This window comes from Sminthopsis crassicaudata, chromosome 3 (genome assembly GCF_048593235.1).
Source record: "Sminthopsis crassicaudata isolate SCR6 chromosome 3, ASM4859323v1, whole genome shotgun sequence".
Taxonomy (NCBI): domain Eukaryota; kingdom Metazoa; phylum Chordata; class Mammalia; order Dasyuromorphia; family Dasyuridae; genus Sminthopsis; species Sminthopsis crassicaudata.
In genome coordinates, this window is record NC_133619.1 from 573,377,974 (window position 1) to 573,398,752 (window position 20,779).

At 40.8% G+C, this 20,779-nt stretch overlaps 1 protein-coding gene across 1 annotated transcript in view; it reads right to left on the bottom strand.

Annotated features, from left to right (window-relative positions):
* The window catches only part of MTMR7 (myotubularin related protein 7), a 94,170-nt gene extending 73,810 nt beyond the window's left edge, over positions 1–20,360 (bottom strand). Inside the window, exon 1 of the mRNA XM_074304826.1 lies at positions 20,206–20,360. Within this exon, the coding sequence (XP_074160927.1) occupies positions 20,206–20,229 (24 nt within the window). The 5' untranslated portion in view covers positions 20,230–20,360. The remainder of the gene's footprint in view (positions 1–20,205) is intronic.
* Positions 20,361–20,779: the final 419 nt, after the last annotated feature.

The following is a 20,779-nucleotide window of genomic DNA, read 5'->3' on the forward strand; positions in this document are numbered from 1 at the left end:
CATTTGTAAAAATGAAGATAATAATTTTCTGTGATTATGGGAAGGTAGATGGTGCAATGGATAGAGTATTGTACCTGGGATCAGGAAAACCTTATTTCAAATCCAATCTCAGGTTCTTCCTACAGTGTGACTCTGGACGAGTCACTTAATACTACTTACCTTAGGTTCCTCATCTATAAAATGATCCAGAAAGAAAATGGCCAACCACTCCAGTATCTTTGCCAAGACAGTCATAAAGAGTCAGATGCAACTGAATAATAACAAAACCTTAGGATTATAATAAAAGTCAAATTAATGTAGAGGCCTTTCCAAACTTTGAAGCAGTATAAGTGTTAGTTATTATTATTTCAGTCATTATTATCCAAATGGAGATGACTGCCTACTTCACAGGGATGTTATGAAGACAGCACTTGAAAAGTTTTACTTATTCTGTTCTGAACCCTCTTTATCTTCCCCTGACCTGGAAAGGGAAAGCTGGGGGATGTTTACCTAGCATTGTCTGCTTTAGCACGCACCACATAGCATGAGTGCATGGGAACACTCAATGCCCTTTATAGGCAGGCATCCAAGTAATTTGGTGGGATACTGAGGAAGAGTGCATTAGTCCAGCTTCACTTCTTTCCCCAACCAGCTCTTCCCGAGTCACACATGGAACTTTCTGACTGGCAATTCCAGAGTGACTTAATTTGGAACATCCTTCTGTGAATACAGACTCCAAATATCCAGGAATTTCCCTATTTTAACCCACTACGATATAAATGTCGATTAGTAATTCTTCTGCCTTTGGCCAAATTCATTTGGAAGTGAAAGTGATTGCCTGTGGTGTATTTAAAAACACATATTAAAAAAAACATACACAACCAGACCATTAAAGATGATGGAGTAACTGGAAGCAATATAGACCAATTCTCTCCCACAATACCTCTAGTAAAGATCACAGAAGAATACCAGAAAGTGGTGACTGAGAAATCCAAGGAGAAACCACAGTGCAACTTTTTTTTGAGCCCAGATCAACACAAATAGCCAGAGGTCTGCAGATGAGGGCGAGGAACTAGTCAGAAAGTCCCCATGCGTGGGGACTGGGCTGGGGCCACTGGCTACATACTAAGGCAAGTAGCAGAGTCATAAATCCAGCACAATAGGGTTTCAAGCTACGTACTAGTAAGAAGTATGAAAAGCAGCAAAACTGATGTTCTACAGAAAGTTTTGGCAAGGATCAATGTTGAAAAAATTACCAATGCATATGTTCTGTAAATAAAAAAGCTATAATAAAAAATAAAACTGCATAGTACATTAGTATTAATAATAAATAAATACACATATTTTGAAATTTCCCATAAAAAAGGACTTCCGTTCTATAATTCTGACTTTTGTGGGGCATTCTAGCAGTTGTTCACTAAAATTTAAACCCAGAGGCAAGCCTCCATCAGTATTAGCCTGATTCAAACAGGGGGTCCAGAACACTTCTCAGGAGAGCAATGACCAGATTTTACAATAGATCAGACTGATTACAGCACAGTGAAAGTTTGTAGCATCTTGATCTGACCTGACCCTGAGATCCTTGAATGCATAACTTTTTTTTTAGTCCAATTCTGTCATTTATTTCTTTTTTTTATAATTTTTTTATTAACAGAACATATACCTGGGTAATTTTTTACATTATCGCTTGCACTCACTTCTGTTCCGACTTTTCCCTTCCCTCCCTCCACCCCCTCTCCTAGATAGCAAGCAGTCTTATACATGCATAACTTTTTTAAAATAAAGCTTTTTATTTTCAAAACATATGCACAGATAATTTGACAACACTGACTCTTGAATAGCCTTGTGTTTCAGATTTTCTCCTTCTTCCTCCCTCCCTTAGATGGCAAGCAACTCAATATATGTTAAACATGTTCAAATATATGTTAAATCTAATATATATGTATATATATACATATATATAAGCATATTTAAACAATTTTCTTGCTACACAAGAGAAATTAGATCAAAAAAAGAAAGTAAATCAGTAAGAAAACAAAATGCAAGTGAACAACAACTAAGAGAATGACAATATAATATATATATAAAACTTTTTTAAATATAGCATTTTCTACAACTTGGAAAGGATATTCCAAAAGACATAATATATAAGCTTAAAAATCCAGAAGGGGCAGCTCCAGGACTTCAGAGAATGCCAATGAGCACCAAACAAGAATCCCAGTATTCCTTGCAGTAGTGTGCAGAATCTGGCCCTAACACAAAGTCCAAATTCGGGAAGTAAAGTTGGAAGAATGAATAAACAGACAATGTAGACTACACAAAGTTATGACAGAGGTAGGAGCGTTCAAGACACAATCCTAAAAAAAGAAAATAAATCCACCACACCTCTAAGTCTCAAAGTCTGTCCACTGTGTCAACTAGAATTCCTGGAAGAAATGAAAAAAGAATTTAATAAAGGATAATATAAGTTAAATGAGAACTACAGAGGAAAAAAATGGAAAAGAAATGTTTCAAAGAAAGACTTGTAAGAATTGCCAGCTTAATATGAAAACTGAAAAAACTTAACTCAAGCTTAAAGCTCTCTGAAAATTATAATGGACTAGAAGTTAATGACTTCCTAGAAAATTGAGGTTACCAGAGATTAAATAATGCCCAGAGATATACAGGTAGTTTAAGCATGTGAGACAGGATTCAAACTCAGATTTTCTTAACTCCATGGTCAGTATTCTTCCCTATCACTGACCTGCCTCAACAGAGAGAAGGAGTCAGACAAATAAGGGACTGATGTAGGTAAGAGAGTAGAGTCACCTGATTCAGCTAGAAGATATGATATGAGATAAGGAAATGGTACAAGATAATTATCCTTGAATGCGAGGATGAGAAGGTTAGAATTAATTCAGTGGACAATAAGAAGACTGTGAAGGATTCTGAGAGGATAACTGACACAATCCAATCTCTGGGTGATGATAATAAAATAGAATATTTTACAAATGAATTTTTCCCACATGATTTCAAATGAGAGGAAGGTTAATCTGGCAACGATGGGAAGAAGGGGGTAGGAAACAGGAGAGAACAGAGATGGGAAGACAATGGAGGCAGTGGGGCAGTGATAAGAGCTGGCACAGGCAGTGGGAACACATGATGGGGGAAGATGAGAAAGATGATGAGGGAATGTCAGGATCTAACAACTGACTGGCAGTAAGGTAGAAGCCCTAGTCAAGGTTCTGCTCAACGTACAGCCTGCCTGCCTTGGACAAATGCAGGGAAGGCAGAAGGAAGGAATTAAACACTGCATATAGTAGGGGAAAGAGATTGACTATCTATGGGACCTTTTGCCTCAGTTTCCTCCTCTGTAAAATAGGAAGATTCAATGGCCTTAAAGGCCTTTTCTAGCTCTAAACCTTATGGCAACTAGTTGGCAAAGTAGATGGTATTGGGCTTGGAGTCTGAAGACATGAGTTCAAATTTAGTCTTAAATATTAACTTTGTGACTTTGGGCAAGTCAGCCTGGTATGTGAGAGGTGCTATATAAATGTTGCCTATCATTGTTATTATTATTATTATTTTATTCTCTAGAGCTCCGTAATTTGTGGCTATGACAAAGACTCCCAAAGATTGTTTGGGAAGAGTGAGAAGTGGTCCACGGGATAGGGAACAAGTGCCATCCCTATTGCAGGGAGAAAGAGAAGCACGAGAGCTGAGAACTACAGCCAGAGCAATGGCACAGCAGAAGAGGCTGCATTGGGGAAGGGAGATCAGCAGCATCTGCTGGGTACTGCTGGCTGACCAGCCGGCCTAGAAGGCAGCTAGAATTAGGAGGCTTCCTGGTAGGGCGAGCAATCCCTGAGGAGTTCTTCAGTGTTTTTCCAACCCCTTGAAAAATGTATTTAAACTTAGAACTTGTTGAGCTTGTGTGCTTTTAAGAGGAGCTAGTGGCTTCATAAGGGGAACTCAGTGCCCACATTGACCAAGTACAAAAAATTACTGAGTTGATGGTGATGATAGGAAGCTTCTCCACCTCCCAGCCCCCACTCCAATCTAATCTGATCGATGAGAGCAGGAGTTTTTTGTCATTAAGATCTCTCATCTTACCATTGGATGTTTCTTCAAACACCCGCTTTCCTTCCTTACACTAAGATGTACTCCCCCAAAGAGTCTAGCCTCAGAATCATTAGATTGAGAGTATGAGGATTTAATTTCATTTAACCCAAATAGCCCTAATTTAACAGATGGGGAAACTGAGGCTCAGAAAAGTAGAATGTCTTGCTCAAGATTCCACAGCTAGTAACTGCGAGAGAGAGAGTAAACAGAGCAGGGATTTCAAATCTAAGTCCTTTGACCCCCAAGCCAATACTCCTTCCATCACACTGCTTCTCAATGAAAGCCTCTATTTAGCTCCATAATTGGGCCTTCAGGTTCCTGGACTGTGATCCTTCCCTCCTTTCCATGGTCAACCTCTTCCCTTCAAGACCCTGGGCTAGACAAAATCAGGTTCTGAGAAAGTTACTCTTGAGACCTTCTGAGTGAACGCGGACAAGTTATTTTACTTCTGTCTGCCTCTATTTTCCATCTGTAAAATGAGAAAATTGGGTTAAATAGCCTTTAACATGCTTTCCAACTCTTGATCTGTGATCCCATGACTGTGAAAACAGAGAAAGGAAGTCAAACTCACTCTCCCATGGGCAGATTTGATTCATTCTGCTTAGTTGGAGTCAGAAGTGGAGGCCCAAATGATTCTGAACAGCCCAGGATGTTCAGGCCTTCTGCAAATGGGCAGCTGCTGAATACCACTAGCCTATCCAGTTACTTCAGGCTGTATGCATGCTATCAGTCTGGTGCCTGAAAGAGCTATTTAAAACCCATAAGCTGAGATGGAGAGTGAAGCTAAAATAGATGGTGACAGGGAACCTTGGCTCCTTGAGAAATGAGAGTGCGGCGAGTTCTCGGAAAAAGCAGAGAAAGGAAAATGGGAGGGTGAGTTCCAGCAGGCAGGGGCCAGCAGCTTCTGCTCATAAATAAACTGCCAGGATGCCCTGTACCATTTACGGCATCGAGGCAGCCTAATGGGGGCACATGGGCTGAAGGGCAAAATGGTCCCAGAACCAATGCATTTCACCACCACTTTGCCTGGCATAAATAACTCCCCAGTCATGATGATTTTCTTTTCTTTTCCTTTTTTAAGTTTTCAATAATATTTTATTTTCCAAATACATGTAAAGATAGCTCTCAATATTCATTTTTATAAGGCTTTGTGTTCCAAATTTTTTTCCCTTCCTTCCTTGCCTCCCCCTCCATAAGAGAATCTGATATAGGTTAAATATATTTCCATATTTGTCATATTGTGAAAAAAAAAACCAAAATGCTATATTTGATCCATATTCAATCTCCATAGTTCTTTCTCTGGATGTGGGTGAAATTTTCCATCCCAAGTCTACTGTATTTGCCTTAAATCAGCCCGGTGGTTTTCAGTACAGCCCAGAGAAAAGGATGTGAGGGAAAGATGTCAAAAGGAGAGGACAAGAGCAGATGGCCAGTCCTTTAACTCCCAGAATCAGGCCCCAAAGTGGCCTGCTGTCCCAGGCAGCGGGTTGTTCCCAGCCTTGGTAATCACGCCATATTAGGAGCTGAGATTGATTTCCCCCTTACAACATCTCTACAGGGGTCTGACCCTTTGGAAAGTGTGGCCAGATTTCTGAGAAAGGGCCCGACAGCCATGGTCCGCGTTCTTGGCTTGCAAGACTCTGGAAGAACGATGCACTAAGGGTTTTTTGAGCACAAATGGTTGTTCTTGGCCTCTACCACAAAGCTAGCAAAGATTAATTCTGATACCTTCCTGCTTCCTTGCTCAGCAACCTGATTCCATGGAAGGGAGGAAACTTGACCTTATGGCCCCAGTACAAATGGATGCTGCAGCTAGTCTTGCTTTTCTATTTGCATCAAGTATTTTGTAGACAGTAAGTGCTTAATAAATGTCCATGCATGCACTCACACATTCATTCTAAGGAGACAAAGTTCATGGCATCAGATGTCTACACACAAATCTACAAAGCCTGCAAAATGAGCAAGATGAACATACCTTGTACATAGTAGGGGCTTAATAAATGCTTTCTAACTGATTGACTAATGAGAGAAAAAATGGATATCATAGGTAGCACTGAGAATAGGATTTGTGACTAAATATGGCTTTGAAAGTTGTGTCTTATTCAAATTAAACAGAATAATTATGGGAAAGAAAGGTAGTAGGGAGGAAAAAGGAGGTTTTGCTTTTGTTTTCTTTTTTAAATTAAATATTATTTTTCCAATTGTCAAACATTTGTTTTTGTCCCTCCCACTCCCCTTCCTTCCTTCTCATGATCTTACACATTAAAAAGACAATAGAACCAGAGAGCCAGAGATGGAAGGGATCTCACTGGCTCTCTTCCATACCCTTACATTTAAGGAAACTGAGCCTCAGAGTGACTTGCCCAACCAAGGTCACATAGGTAGAATTAGAATAAGAATTTGAACCTTGGTTTCTAGCTTCAAAGTTGATAATTTATTCCTTTGAGGGAATCCAAAAACCAAAAGGGGAGATTCAAGTTCACTACAGAATTTAGGTGAAGCTCAACAAAGGCAAAGAAATATGGGATGCTGTCTTCAGAGGATGCTATAGATCACGCCCACAGAATGACTTCTTCAATACTATTTTGTAAACAGAAGTAGGAAAGAGAAAGGAGAGCTCAAAAAAAAGATCATAAATCTAGCATCTTCCTGAGTTCAAATCTTGCTTCAGATACTTCCTTGCTGTGTGACCTTGGGCTAATTACTTAATCATGTTTGCCTCAGTTTCCTTATCTATAAAATGAGCTGGAGAAGGAAATGGCAAACCCCAAATGAAATAATATTACACAACAAAAAGGATGTGATTGGAGGGGGAAAAGGAGGATTTGGTGACTTCTAAGGTCCTTCCTATCTAGAAAATTCTGTATATGTTGGTGACTTATAGTTTTAGAAAGTCATGAAAATGAAAGCCAAGTTTGGGCAGCTCCTTGCACCAAGCTGGCAAGGCTTTGAGTATGATCCAAAGACAGATCTGTCTCCATTATCAGAAGACCAGCCTAGCCAAATGCCAAAAGACTCTTCAATCAATGTCTACCAAACTCGGAGGCACAAGGGAATGTGCACTCTGCCAATGTACGGAAACTCCAAAGATATGAAATCATAAATCTAATGAGAAAGGGCTCAGGAAAAATGGGACTCAAGTTCATTGACTGATCCAGGACCATGCAGCAAAGAAAGGTAGAATTGGAATTGGTTTCCCCAAAAACCACAAAGGAGGAAATAGGTCTGGAACATAATAGGGTTTCCACCTGTTCCCCATCCTTGATCAACATGGAAATCAAGTCATTGTTTATTCAGACTAGCATATAGAGATTGAAATTTCTAGCAGGAGATAGATACATCTTCCTTTATGGTTTCCTCCATGCCCTAATACCATGTGACATCACTGGCTTTCCTTCCCAACTTGGCTAACATTTACATTTCTCCGGGAATCTGTGATAAGCCAAGTTTTATTAAAGGAATAAGGAAAGAAAAGTAAACATGGATTTGTTTAAAACTAAGCTGTCATTGCCTGCTATCAAATGTTCAGGAGGAATTATTTTTAAACTACTTTTAATGACTTGGAAGGGAGGAGGAGGAGGGATTTTGTGCCTTGGGAAGTGCATTTATTCCCCAAGGCATCTACTGGAGAACTGAGGGGCCTGGGGGAGGCACTAGGAAAAAAACTGACCCAGGCTGTTCCTGGCCAAGAAAATCTGGGGCACTGGGAGCTGTTCTGGGTGACTCCTCCTGGCTGGATGCCAGGAGCCAGGGAATTACTTTATACACTGTAAGTCTAGGGCATCTGGTCAAGATCCTGTACTTAATACACAAATCACAAATTATTCTGTTCACACTTGAAAGAAAGAAAAAAATTAGGTTTTGTTTTTTAAAAAGATAAAAGTGTGCTAGTCATAAAAACCCTCCTTTTGTCCTAGCCTCCTACTCATCTTTCACAAGCAAATTTCTAGAAAAAAACATTGTTGCTTTTTTAGTCACATTGCCTCCATGTTGTCATCTACCATTATCTTCTCAAACCTTTATAATTGGGCTTTTGACCTCATCACTGAACTGAAACTGCCATCTTCAAAGTTACCCATCATCCCTTTCTCAACAGCCAACTCTGAAGACTTTTTTTTTATGACATTGGTTTATTGTATACCCAAAGATATCAGGAGACATAATTTCATAGAACATGTGATTTATATATTACAGTATGGAAGACATTTACAAAAAGTTCACCAGAAAAAATAATTGTAGCGGATGATCAGAAAGAGAACAGTGAGAAAAAAGAAATCAACTCTTCTTCTCAGCCAATGGCATTGGGGGGACATGAGAGACGGTATATTTAGTACTGGAAGGAATGGCCAAGAACAAAGTACATTCTGCAGAAGTCAAGTTTTCATGATGGCAAGAAAATTAAAGGAATATGAGAGGAAGAGACTAATATGAAGAGCAGTTAACAATAGAATGAGCATTCCACGAGACCCAATGGAAGGGCAGGGCAGAGTAGAATCGCAACAATAGAGGGACAGAATTAATAAAATAGAAATGAGGGTGCAGGGCGTGGAAGCAAGAGAAAGGAACTTCTTCCTAGACAGCCTATAACTAAATAACAAGGATTTGAGATGGAATTATAATATTTCACATATGGTATTTTTATCCCTAGGCATGTTTAAACATAAAGAGACCTCTCTCTACTTAGATTGGTTTTGATGTGATACTTGTGATGCAAATCTGGCCATTTATATTTCTGCAGCAATTTCTATTATGAGTCATTTTATCCTTAACATAGTTACTTTTAGGGAATATCAAATTATGTCTCGGAAGACCTTTCTTAAGCCCTTGATTTTTTCGAACTGTCCTCCTGGTCTCTTCCTTGCCTTCTTGTCTTAGCAGAAAATTCAAGAGCTCTATTCAGCTGGCCAATAAGCATCTAATAAGCACCTACTATGTGCCAGGCATTGTACTAAGTCCTGGAGAAAGAAAAAGAGGCAAAAGACAGTCCTTGTTCTCACTTTGTTGTCACTGATATCAACATGATCGTCATGATAGCTCCAAGTAGGGCCAGTTTTACAAGCCTCTGCTGTCACCTTCACCATCTCTTAGATTCCCTGGGGTTCTATCATACTACCCAAAGCGAGAGTACAGAATGAATCATTCAACCACTCAGTGACCAAAGAACAGATGACCTGGACAAAAAAGTCCCCAGCACCCTGGCTGGCATTTCCTTACCTTGGTTGTTCCTTCCTCCTCAAGACAAAGACAATGGGCTGGGTATTTAGGGGATTTTGAGTAAAAATGTCTGTATGGCTTAACAATCACAATACAATTAGCCAAGGGTCCACCCTCAAACTCACAAGATAGCAGACCATCTCCAAGGGCTAGCCATAGACTCAGGCAGTGAGAATGCGAATATCAGAAGTCTAAGAAAGCTGGTAGGAGATGGAAGAGGAGGATGGGAAGTCTAAGGCTTCTCTATCCCTTTAAATCACTGTTCCTAAATGGCCTCTTTTTAGTTATAATCCTCTGTGTGTGTATGTTAGTGTGAGTGTGTTATATTTCTCAGTCTTAAATAAGTCATTGAAAACTATTAATAAAGAACTGAAAATAAAAGAGCTTCCATGCGTAAAATGGAGATTTAAAAAAATGTCCTCAAAATCCTTCTCTAATATGTCATCAAGGAGTGATGGTGACCTAGGTTCCTGAAGGCTGTGCAAGTTCTGGCAGGGCCCACCATGCCATGTGGAAGTGCTGGGAGAGTTTACCATGGCAGAAAAGCTTCAAGGAGTATCTCTACAATGATCTGTGTCTTCCTTCCTATGGACCAGCCTGATTAAGAACAGGTGATAACTCTCAACTGTGCCCATCCATAAAACAAAGGAAAGGTACTACGGGGATTTTTAAAAAGTCTTGATTATAGACCTACTTGGGGTGTGGGGTCTGTGTCAAGCTCATAAAAATAATCAGTCTCTTAACTGAGGCAAAGAATGGTCACTTCTATGTCAACTGCCAGTTTGGCAAAGATGGAAGTCTCAGATCAGTGAACAAGGCAAAAAGGAAGGGCCAGAAACTGGTAGCTCCCTATTTGACCTGCAAGAAAGTAGGAAACAAATCCCAGGAGTATGAGCAGGAGTGAAAAGTAGATATTCATCAGCTTTCTGGGAGTCATGAAGGTCTCTAGTCTCAGATCAACTGATAATGGAAAAAATAACATTTGAGTTGGACTCAGATAGTAGCTCTGCTATGTGTCAATCTACCAGTTGTTATTATCTAAGATGACATACAAATTTTCCATTTTTATGTAGAAGTTCCCCTTTAGGATGCCCATTAGAAATACTTCAATTTTTGAGTTTCCTAGGGATTCTAGAGAATGGGGGCAGCCAAATTGGAAAGGGCTCTATGATTCTGGAGGTCCTAAGGAGCCCCGTTTGAATATTTGTTGGCAGCTGCGTGTGTGGAAGGTGCGTTTGACTGGGAAAACTATGAGGTAGGAAGAGCAATGAGCAGGCTATTACAAGAGATGATGAGAACGTGGATCCAAACAATCTTTGCAATCTTATATAGTATTCTCCCCCCACACTCTCTGGTCCAGTCAAATTAATCTGTTCCTTACACAGCACTCCTATCTTTTTTCTTCATGCTTTTGAAATGGCCACCCTATTCTTGAAATGCATTCCTTTCTCATCTCTGCCTCAGAACCCTCACTTCCTTCAAGAATTGTGAAATTAAAGAATTTGGAACACTGCCCAAAAGACTATAAAACTGTAAATACCCTTTGATCCAGCAATGCCATTAGTGGGTGTGTCCCAAGGAAATCTTAAAAGGAGAGAAAAGGACTTGTAGCAGCTCTTTTTGTGGTGGCAAAGAATTGGAAAATGAATAGATGCCCATCAATTGAGGAATTGCTAAATAAGTTATGGCTTATGAAAGTAATGGAATATTATTGTTCTATAAAAATGAACAAGATAATTTTAGAAAAGCTTGGAAAGATTTACATGAACTGATGCTTAGCAAACCAAGCAGAATTAGGAATACATTGTACACAGCAACACAGCACAAGTACACAGTAAAAACACATTATAACAGCAAGATTGAGCGATGGTCAACTATAAAAAATTCTTCCCAGTGGTTCAGTGATTCAAAGCAATTTCAATAAACTTTGGAGAGAAAATGGCACCTGCATCCAGACAATGTAAATCAATACATACTATGTTCACTTTTTCCCCTTTTTCTTCTGTTTTTTTTTTTCTCTTGTAGTTTTTCCCTTTTGTTCTGATTTTTCTCTCCCAACATAATTCATAAAGAAATGTATTTTAAAAAATGAATGTACATGTAAAACCAGAAAAAATAAAACAATAATAAAATAAAATAAAATTTCCTTAAAAAAAGAATTAACTCAAACTTCTACACAAAGGCCTTGATCCTTCAAACTGCTTCATTAGTTTCTTATTTAATAAATATTTTTGGTATATCTCATCCTCTTCCACCTCCCCCATAGAAGCTCATTGAAGGCAAAAACTTCCATTTTCATCTTTGCATGTGTCTCATGCCTAAAATAGAGCAGGTACTTAATAAATACTTTCTGATTGATTGATAACATGATGGTTTCCCTAGAAAACACCAGGGAAAAGAAAGTAAAGAGGGTAATAGTTTCAGTAAAGTAGCAAAATTCACAAAAATAACCAATATTTATTAATATAACAATAACAAAATCCAGGTGGAAATAATACAAAGGAAAATGAACCACAAAATATCTAGGAACCAATCTACCAAGGCATATTCAAGACATAAAATATAATAAGAAAATACTATTTAAAGAAGTAATAATTTTTTCTATAAATATATAAAGAAGTAATTACTTGGAGGTGTAGTCATTGGCCAAGATTGGGCTGCACCAATAAATAATAATGATGCTACTTAAATTAATTTATTAACTGAGTGCTATATCAATTTACACAGTAAATACTCCCCTATTGTAGAGGGATAGATACTACATAGTAATAATAATAATATTGATTTGGAAGGGATAAAGATTTAAACTCTGAAATGAAATGAAATAAAACTTTCAGATCTAAAATTATATCATAATGAGGAAGGAATTATAATATTGTAATCAAGAAGACCTGAACTACCTCAGATACTGACTGTGTGACCCCGAACAAGTCATTTAACCTGTGATTCCTTGAGATTCCTTATCTGTAAAATAGTATTACTTCTATCAGCTGTTGTGAAAAAAAAATGAGAAAATATCTACAAAGGGTTTTGCAAATCTTAAAGCACTATATAAATACTCAATTTCATTATACTCTAAAACAGTAATCACCAAAGTTTTTGGTCGTAGTTAAAAGTAGAAAAGAAGATCAATGGAGCAGAACAGAAACAGAGAATCAGAAACAACTAAAATCAATGGCCAGCTGTTCAATAAATCAGATAATATAGATTACTTGGAGAAGTACTCTATCTGACAAAAGCTACAGAGGAAGTCAGGAGAAAATGAATAGAAGAGAGAAGAGAGCTTGGTTTCTGCCAGTTCACTCTTTGTCCAAACATTAAATGTTAACCTTGAGAATTTCTAAAGATACTCAAGAGAATATTTCTTAGACTCTGAAGATGACTCCATTAGAAGAGCTTTTAAAAAATAAATCAATGACAATATCACTAGACTACATATCCAATTTCCCATTTCTCATTTGTCACTGCTGCTTCCAATCAGACTATTAACTCTTTAGAAGAGTTGAGGCAGTGTCTTCTATTTCTCTTTCTGTGAACACAATTAGTGCTTAATAAATATCTAATGAATTTTAATTTGTAATCTTCTTATGCTCAAGTACTCCTTCAACATTCAACATCTAGTTCTGTCTTTATATATTGTCACCCAATAAATGTTGAATGACTTAAATAAAAAAAATAAATTAGAAGAGAATAAGATTTTTTTTAACATTTATGATTAATAGGAAATTCCTAACCAAACAAGGTATTAAGGCAATTATAAAAGATAAAATAATTTCAATTATATGCAATTGAAACTTTTGCCCTAACAAAATTCATGCAATTAAGATAACAAAATATATTTTCAAGTGGGAAAAAGTTTGCTTCCAATATCTCTTATATGGATCTGATATCCCAGATATAGGAAGTTAAGACAAATAATACAAGACAAAGTAACTTCCCATTAGATAAGTAATCAGAGGCGGCTAGGTGGTGAAGTGGTTAGAGCACCCAGCATGGAGTCAGGAAGACCTGAGTTTAAATCCAACTTTGAATACTAACTGTGTGACCCTGGGCAAGTCACTTAATCATATTTGCCTTTGTTTCCTCATCTGTAAAATGAGCTGGAAAAGAAAATGGCAAGTCGCTTCAGTATCTTTGCCAAGAAAATCTTAAAAGGAGTCACAAAGATTCAGACATACTGAAAACGACTAAACAAGAAATCAAAAGATATGAAAAAAAACCAGTTCTCAAAAGAATCATAAACTATTAATAACTATCTGAAAGACTGTTCCAAATTACCAGTTAGAGGAGAATGCAAATCAAAACAACTATTAGGTTTAAGTCAAAGTTAGAAGTACTGAAAAAAGACAGGCACACAAATACACTGTAGAACTGCAGATTGGGATTGGTCTAATCCCAAATGCTTCTTAAAAACAATTTGGAAATCTGCTTAAATGAAGTGGGCTAAAATATCCATATCCTTTAGTCCAGAAATTCTGGGGCTAATCAGAAAGAAGGGTTCAATAGTTGCCAAAATTCACAATAATATTGTTTGAGGTAACAAATGACTGGAAACAAAGGAGACTTTGTTTCCAGTCATTTGCTACCTCAAATGGAGTAAGTAGATTGACAATTAAACTAAATGTGATATAAAAAAAGTAAATAAATTAATCTGCATTTCCAGAAATTATGATTACAAACAATTCAGAAAAGCATGAACTGGTACAAAATGAAAGCCCTCCTACACACAAGTACACATACACATTCAATAAATAGATATAAACCAAGAAAAAAATGAAATTGAATGCTATGCAATTATAATGACCCTAGAGAGGAATAAAGGATATATCTGGAAATGAAACCAGTGTAAGAGGGAAAGATATCAAAAACATCTTTATAAAAGGAAACAGAAGTCTCAGTGGTGGTGGGGATTGGGCAATGGTATTATTTCTAATCCTGAGGGCAAATAACACCCAGCTCAAGGTATAAGGCAAGGAACCCCTACAATAGGGGCCTTATCACTCACCGGCAACTTTATCCATCTCTACCATCACGGATTAGCAGGATCCTTGCTAATGTTACTAGATACAGGGACTGATCATAGGTTCAGTTTTTAGGCAAAGAAAAATAATTTGATTTCACTGAAGCCCCAGATCACTAGGGGCTGGAGGTGGGGGAGGGGAATGCAGACGTGACGTCTCTGAGCAGAGGAGCCTAGGAAGGAGGAAGAAAGAAGGTTGGTTCCTTTTCTGCCTGAATGAACTGGAGGGAGGCAACCAGAAAGGGCAGCCACCTTGGGGATCGATGATGTAAGGCTTCATGATCTAGTGTTATAGACAGAGCAGAGCAAGAAGGATTTTTTTTTTAGAATTTTTTTTCCACAATATATATGCATGAGTAATTTTTTTTATAATATTATCCCTTGTATTCATTTTTCCAAATTATCTCCCCCTCCCTCTACTGCCTCCCCCCGATGACAGGCAATCCCATACATTTTACATGTGTTACAATATAACCTAGATACAATATATGTGTGTAAATACCATTTTAGCAAGAAGGGATTTTGTAAAAATGAATGTCCTCCTTGTACCAAGAAAAATCTAAATGGTTACTTGGCTTGTCCACTAAGCCCAGAGGTTTTCCTTTCTTTGCCTAAGGGGTCCTGGTTGTTCATTGTGTTCTAATACAGAAATTTTATTTTATTTTAAAAATAATAATAGTGTTTCATTTTTTCAAAATACAGGCAAAGTTAGTTTTCAACATCCACCCTTGCAAAGCCTTGTAATACAAAAATTTTAAAGGCCCAAAGAGCCAAACATAAAGCTCTGCCCTTCCAAATATAGGAGACATGATAGCTGGAACTCCAGGAAAGACATGATTTTTTTTTTTTGCTCCCCTCGCTCACTGGCTGACAGCAGCAAGCATATCATTCAGAGAATGGAGACAATAAAGAGCTTTGAAGAGGAAGCTAGAGCCATTAGGGAGTTTGGAAGAAAAAAAGAACAAAGAGACATTCTAGATACTGGTCAAGAAAAGCCTGGCACCTTGGAAGATCTAGAAGGAAAGGAGTGAAGAGGAAGAAGGAAAGGAAGAGGAATGGCAAGAGGGAGAGGAAGAGGGAGAGGGAGACATCGGGGAAAGAGGGAAGGGAAAGGGACAGGAAGCAAAAGAGGGAGAGAGAGGGAGAGGGGAGAAGGAAGGACAAAGGGAGGGAGGAGAGGGGAAAAGAGGGAAAGAGGGAGGAGAAGGGGGAAGGAGAAAAGGAAAGAGGAGGGAGGGGGAACAAGAGAACACACATGTACATTACCCACCCACTTTGAATGAGGAGAGAAGGCACTGAGGATACAAAAACTAAATTAAAAAACCCAGCCCGGCCCTCAGGAAGCTTATATTCTACAGGAGCAATATAACATGTAGAGATAAATCTGAATATGATAACTTGAGGACAGACCACTTGACCAACTAGCTGTATCAGAAAGTCCTCCTACTGAAGAGGCAATGAAGAAGATGAACAGATAGCACAGTACAGAGGAGGGCACTCTGGCTCCGGAGAAAGAGGACCAGGGATCCAGCTCTGGACACTGACTACCTGCGTGATCACAATCAAGCCTCTTCCCTGCATGTCAGTTTTCTCTGTAAAATGGAAGGTTGAATTAAATGGCCCCTGGGGTCCCTCCTGACGTGGTATGGAGGATCTCGAGTCTGTTGTGATCCAAGAGAGCATGCATTCCAAGAATGGGGCAAGGTGTGTGCCAAAGAGCAGAGGCAGGAGATGGGCCAGACAACAACAAAGCAGTTCAGTTTGGCTGATGACAGTCTAGAAAAGCAGAAGCCAGATTGTGAAAGTATTTAAAGATCTCAAAGAGCAGTTTGCATTTTAGCCCAGAGGCAATAGAGAGCCTAAAATCATTAGAGCATAAAATTAGAATGGGAAGGGATGATACACATCAACTTTTCCATTCCCCTCATATCTCTATGTCTCTTTCTCACCTCATCAACCTCCATGGGTTTCATTCAATGTCCAGTTCCACATCATCAATCACCTTCCGGACATTTTGAATTGGTCCCATAAGTATCTTAAATTCAACGTTCTTGAACTGGGGTCTTCCTACCAAAATGCCTGTCTGGCCCATATCTACTCCTGAAGTTCACACCTGACTAAATGATGTAGAAATCCAATGAGAAATTATAATAAGAGGAGTATACTACACCAAAAATGCACAAAAAGCTAGTCAGCTAATAATGTTATTAGGGTTCTTTTTTCTTTCAGTCAATTGTGTGTGTGTGTGTGTGTGTGTGTGTGTGTGTGTACAGAGGTAGAGAGGTTTTAGGGAAAGAGGCAAAAGTGAAGGTCATTCTGATATTATTTAAGAAGAGGAGTAAAAATCAGAAGGGAGCACAGACCAACAGGACAGTTTTAAAATTAACATGTAGAAACTAATCCAGAATCTTTATTTTTAAATGAAGCAGTAGAAAATTAAGATGTAAGGTTTCCTACAAATTCCTTTTTGTGTTCTCCCGGAAGTGGGGAGATGCTCCCTTGAGTAGGTATGTGTTTCAGTTCAAAATAAAAACCAATGAATCAATAGGCATTTTATTATGTGCTTGCTATATTTCAGGCACAGTGCTAAGCCCCAGAGATACAAGGAAAAGAAAAAAATATTTGAGAACTCAATATCTTCCTTTTTTCCCTCCTTTCCCAACTTTTCTTTTTTCTGTTGAGCACACCACCATCCTTCCAGTCACCCAAATTCCTATTCTCAATATTGTCAACTTATTACTTTCCCTCACCCCCATATCCATAGAGTTGTCAAGTCTTGTTTCCATCCTCACATCTCTCCCATTCACCTTCTTCTCTGTTCTGACATTGCCACTGCCCTGGTTCAGGACCCCAACTTCAATTGTCTACAGGTGAATTTTCTGGCCTCGAGACTCCCTCCATTCACTTCATCTCCTGATCAGCTGTCAAATTCATTTTCCAAAAGAGCAAGTCTGACCAAGTCACAGCCACCCTACTCTACACTCAATAAACTTCAGGGGGATTCCCTCTTATCTCTAGGATCAGATATAAAATCTTCTGTTTGGCTTTTAAAGCTCTGGATAACCTGGCCTCCTCGTAGCTTTCCAGGTATGCCATTTTTTTCCCACTCCTAAATCAACAACTCTGGTCTCCAAGCTGCTCTTGGAACCAGACAATCTATCTCCCAACTCTTCCTTGGGACTGAATATTATCCACAGCTGACAGACTCTCCCTCTCTCTCTGCACAGCCTAGTTTCTTTCACACTCCACCTTCTACAAGAGGTTCCAGTCCTCTCCACTGTTGGTACCTTCTCTCTGAGGCTGCTTTCTATCCCTACTCTGTATCTTGTATGCACAAAGTTATTCCTACATTGTTTCCACTATTAGAATGTAAGCTCCTTGTAGGCAGGGACTATGTTTTAAGCTTTTATTTTGTATCTACAACAGTTAGCACAGTGACTGACATAGAGTAAACATTTAATAAGTGTTAAGTTGACTCAGTGACTGAGTTATTTGGGAGAACCAAGGCAGGACTTTAACTAGATGGGCTGAAATCAGCTCCTTTGGAGAATGTTCTCACCTCCAATAGATTCCTGATGCTTCTGAAGTAATATCAGTTTCAGACTTCCTGCTCCCAGTCTTTCTGAGCTGTTGAAGCTTTAAGGTCCTTCCTACATGCACTAATGAACAAAGCACTAACATGTCCAAGGGAAAGGAAAAATTCCCTTCCAAAAAAATTAAATTAAGATGTATCAGGCAACCTTTGTCCAATCTGACCAAACAAGGCACCTATACACATCTACAAACACACCTTCCTCAGCCTCTTATTCCTAAGAGGCAGCCCTGCAATGGGGTCACCTTGGGATAGAACTGTTTCTGTTCCTGAAACCCCATACCCACACTTCCTGCTCAATAGGACTCCTTTCAGAGAAGCTGCTGAAATTCAACCAGGTGAGTGAGGACAGAAGAGACAAGCAGACAAAGCTGCCCAACTCCTCCTGACTTCCTTTAAGTGTAAGACTCAGCCCTGAAAAAAAAAAGCTTGTCCAATTATTAAATCAGTCAGGCCAACTTCAGCATTACAGGACAAACCCCTCAATCAGCAAGCCTTTATTAAGTGACTACTGTGGCCATAAACCCCTCCAAAAGTTTACATTCCAAGAAGGGCAAAGACAACATATGTCAGGGAGAGGCTTTGGTTTCCAGAGTCTCAGAGATCAGTGACTGGAGCCCACTGATACAATCCTCGTTCCAATTAAAGCAATGATTTAAGAATAATTCCTCAGATGGGATGAGGTGGGCGTGGGAATGGAGGAAGATGGTGGGGGGAGGGCATCGAGATCACAGAAGATGGAAATATCTTCAAGGATAGTTAACACATCCTCCCATTTTACAGATGAGAAGAGTGAGAACATAGGATCATAGAAACAAAGCTGGCAGAAATTTCAAAGGGCATCCAGGGCAACTGCTTCATTTTATAGAGCAGGAAATTGAAGTCTGAAGAAATGATGTGATTTTCCATAGATGGTCCTTCCTATGGAAGTCCCTATTAGTACTTGCCTCTCCCCTTCTCACCCAGACAATATCTTGGCACTGTATTCCTTGGGTAGAAGCAAGCTCTTTGAGGCTTGGGTACCCCGAGGATCGGCCCAGAATTGTCACTCTATAAATGCTTGCTTATTAATTAGTGAGTAGATTGACAAATGAGGGGCTTGGACAGGCTGGAGTTAAGGGGCCTGGAATAGCAGGTAGTTCTGAATTGGACAACTTTGCCTATTGGCAAACTGAATTAAGAAAGAGAGATTAATTTGACAATGAAACAGAAAATACAATGAAGGGATATGCAGGAGGGAGGGTCCCAAGCACTGCCAGGTGGGAGCAGGGCTGCTGTGACCATGTGAGCCTTGGGCTGTTCATTCAGAGCCCTCTAAGGGCCCCAGAGGCCCAGATCCCTCAAGACATTCCTGAAGGCTGAAGTTCCCTGGCCTTTGCCCACTAGTTAAACAATAACTAATTCCCTGAGGCAAAATCAATCTATATCTCTGAGTAATCTAGGTTGGCCTGGCACCACAGCCCAAGAACCTGATCCTCTTCCTCTGGCAGAGAGGGGAGATTTACATCCTGCTGAGGAGTAGAACCCAAGAATCCCCATCCTCCCAGGGTGCTGGCAGAGGTCCGGCTCCAGTCTATATCTAGGGCTGCACCATGGCTGGGGAGGGGAGCTGTGGAATTGTTCCAAGGCCTTTACTCCCAGATGGCTGGTGAAGGAGGATGGCAAGGAGGGACTGGGGCCTACCCCCTCTCCATCTCGTGGTGCAGGTGGCATTCAAGGCTTTCCTTCTCCACCACCACCATCACCACCACCCTTATCCAGAGTGGGCACTTATAGAGCTGCCCTGTCCGCTTGCAGTCAGGGTCAAAGAGACAGAGCGGAAACAGGCCGAGGCAGCAAGCAAGGGTATGGAAAGAGGGATGGACCATGGGAGGGATGGACTATGGGAAGGATGGACCTCGGGAGGGATGGATCACGGGAAGGATGGATCTCGGTAGGGATGCAGGGAGCAGTAAAGGATCAAAGAAGGGCAGGGCGGGCGGAAGATGGCCCGGAGGACATTGAGGGGGGCAGGTGGGGAACGCGGCAGCGGAGCTTAGGGCGCGGTCAAGACACCCACCCACTCTCCCTCCAAACATCCCTTCTCCTCTCCCCGACCCTCTGGGGACGCTCTCGGGGGCAGCGACCAGCCTCCGGACGCAGGCGCTCCGAGGGATCGAGCCCAAGCGCCTGGCACCGGACACAGAGGGTGGCACCTGTCCCTGGAGGGCGTGGCGTCAGTCCCGTGTCAGGAAAGATAATGGCTCGGACCCCCTCCCTCCTTCCCAGGCCCGCATCCCCTTTGCCGTTGTAGCCCCACCTTGGGCGTGCGGATGTGCTCCATGCTGCTGCTAGGTGGGTGGCCTCCGGGAGCCCGTGCGTCGGGTGCTGGGCTGCAGCCACCTGCGCCTCCTGCCAGCCAGGAGGGGGAGGGGAAGGGGCCCTGAGCAAGCTGGATGCCGGCAGGCAGGAGGGCCGGCGAAGGGGCTTGTGCGCGTGCGCAGGCAGCGGGGGGCGGGGGCGGGGTGGTCCTCCTCTCCACCCAGCCATTCTCCCTTCCTCCCGGCCCCGCCCCGGTCTCAAAGGATGCTCAACCTCCAGGTGCGCTGTGGCCCGGCTGCCTGGCGGGGGCGGAGCAGAAGGAGCCTCCGCACCCCAGCCTCCTCCAGGCGCTCCTCCTTCCTCTCCGGCATCCCCATCCCCAGATCCTGCAGGGAAGCTGGAGACAGAAGGATGCCCTTGTGGTCCAGGCGGGGGCCGTGCCAGTGCCAGCCTCCTGGCCAGGCCGGAGTTGTTCTGCGCAAGGAGCCAGCGTGACCACATCTCGCCACCTGCATCCATTTTCCCTAGGCAGGGACTGTGGCTGGGAAGAGGTATCGCCCAGCCCCATCCTC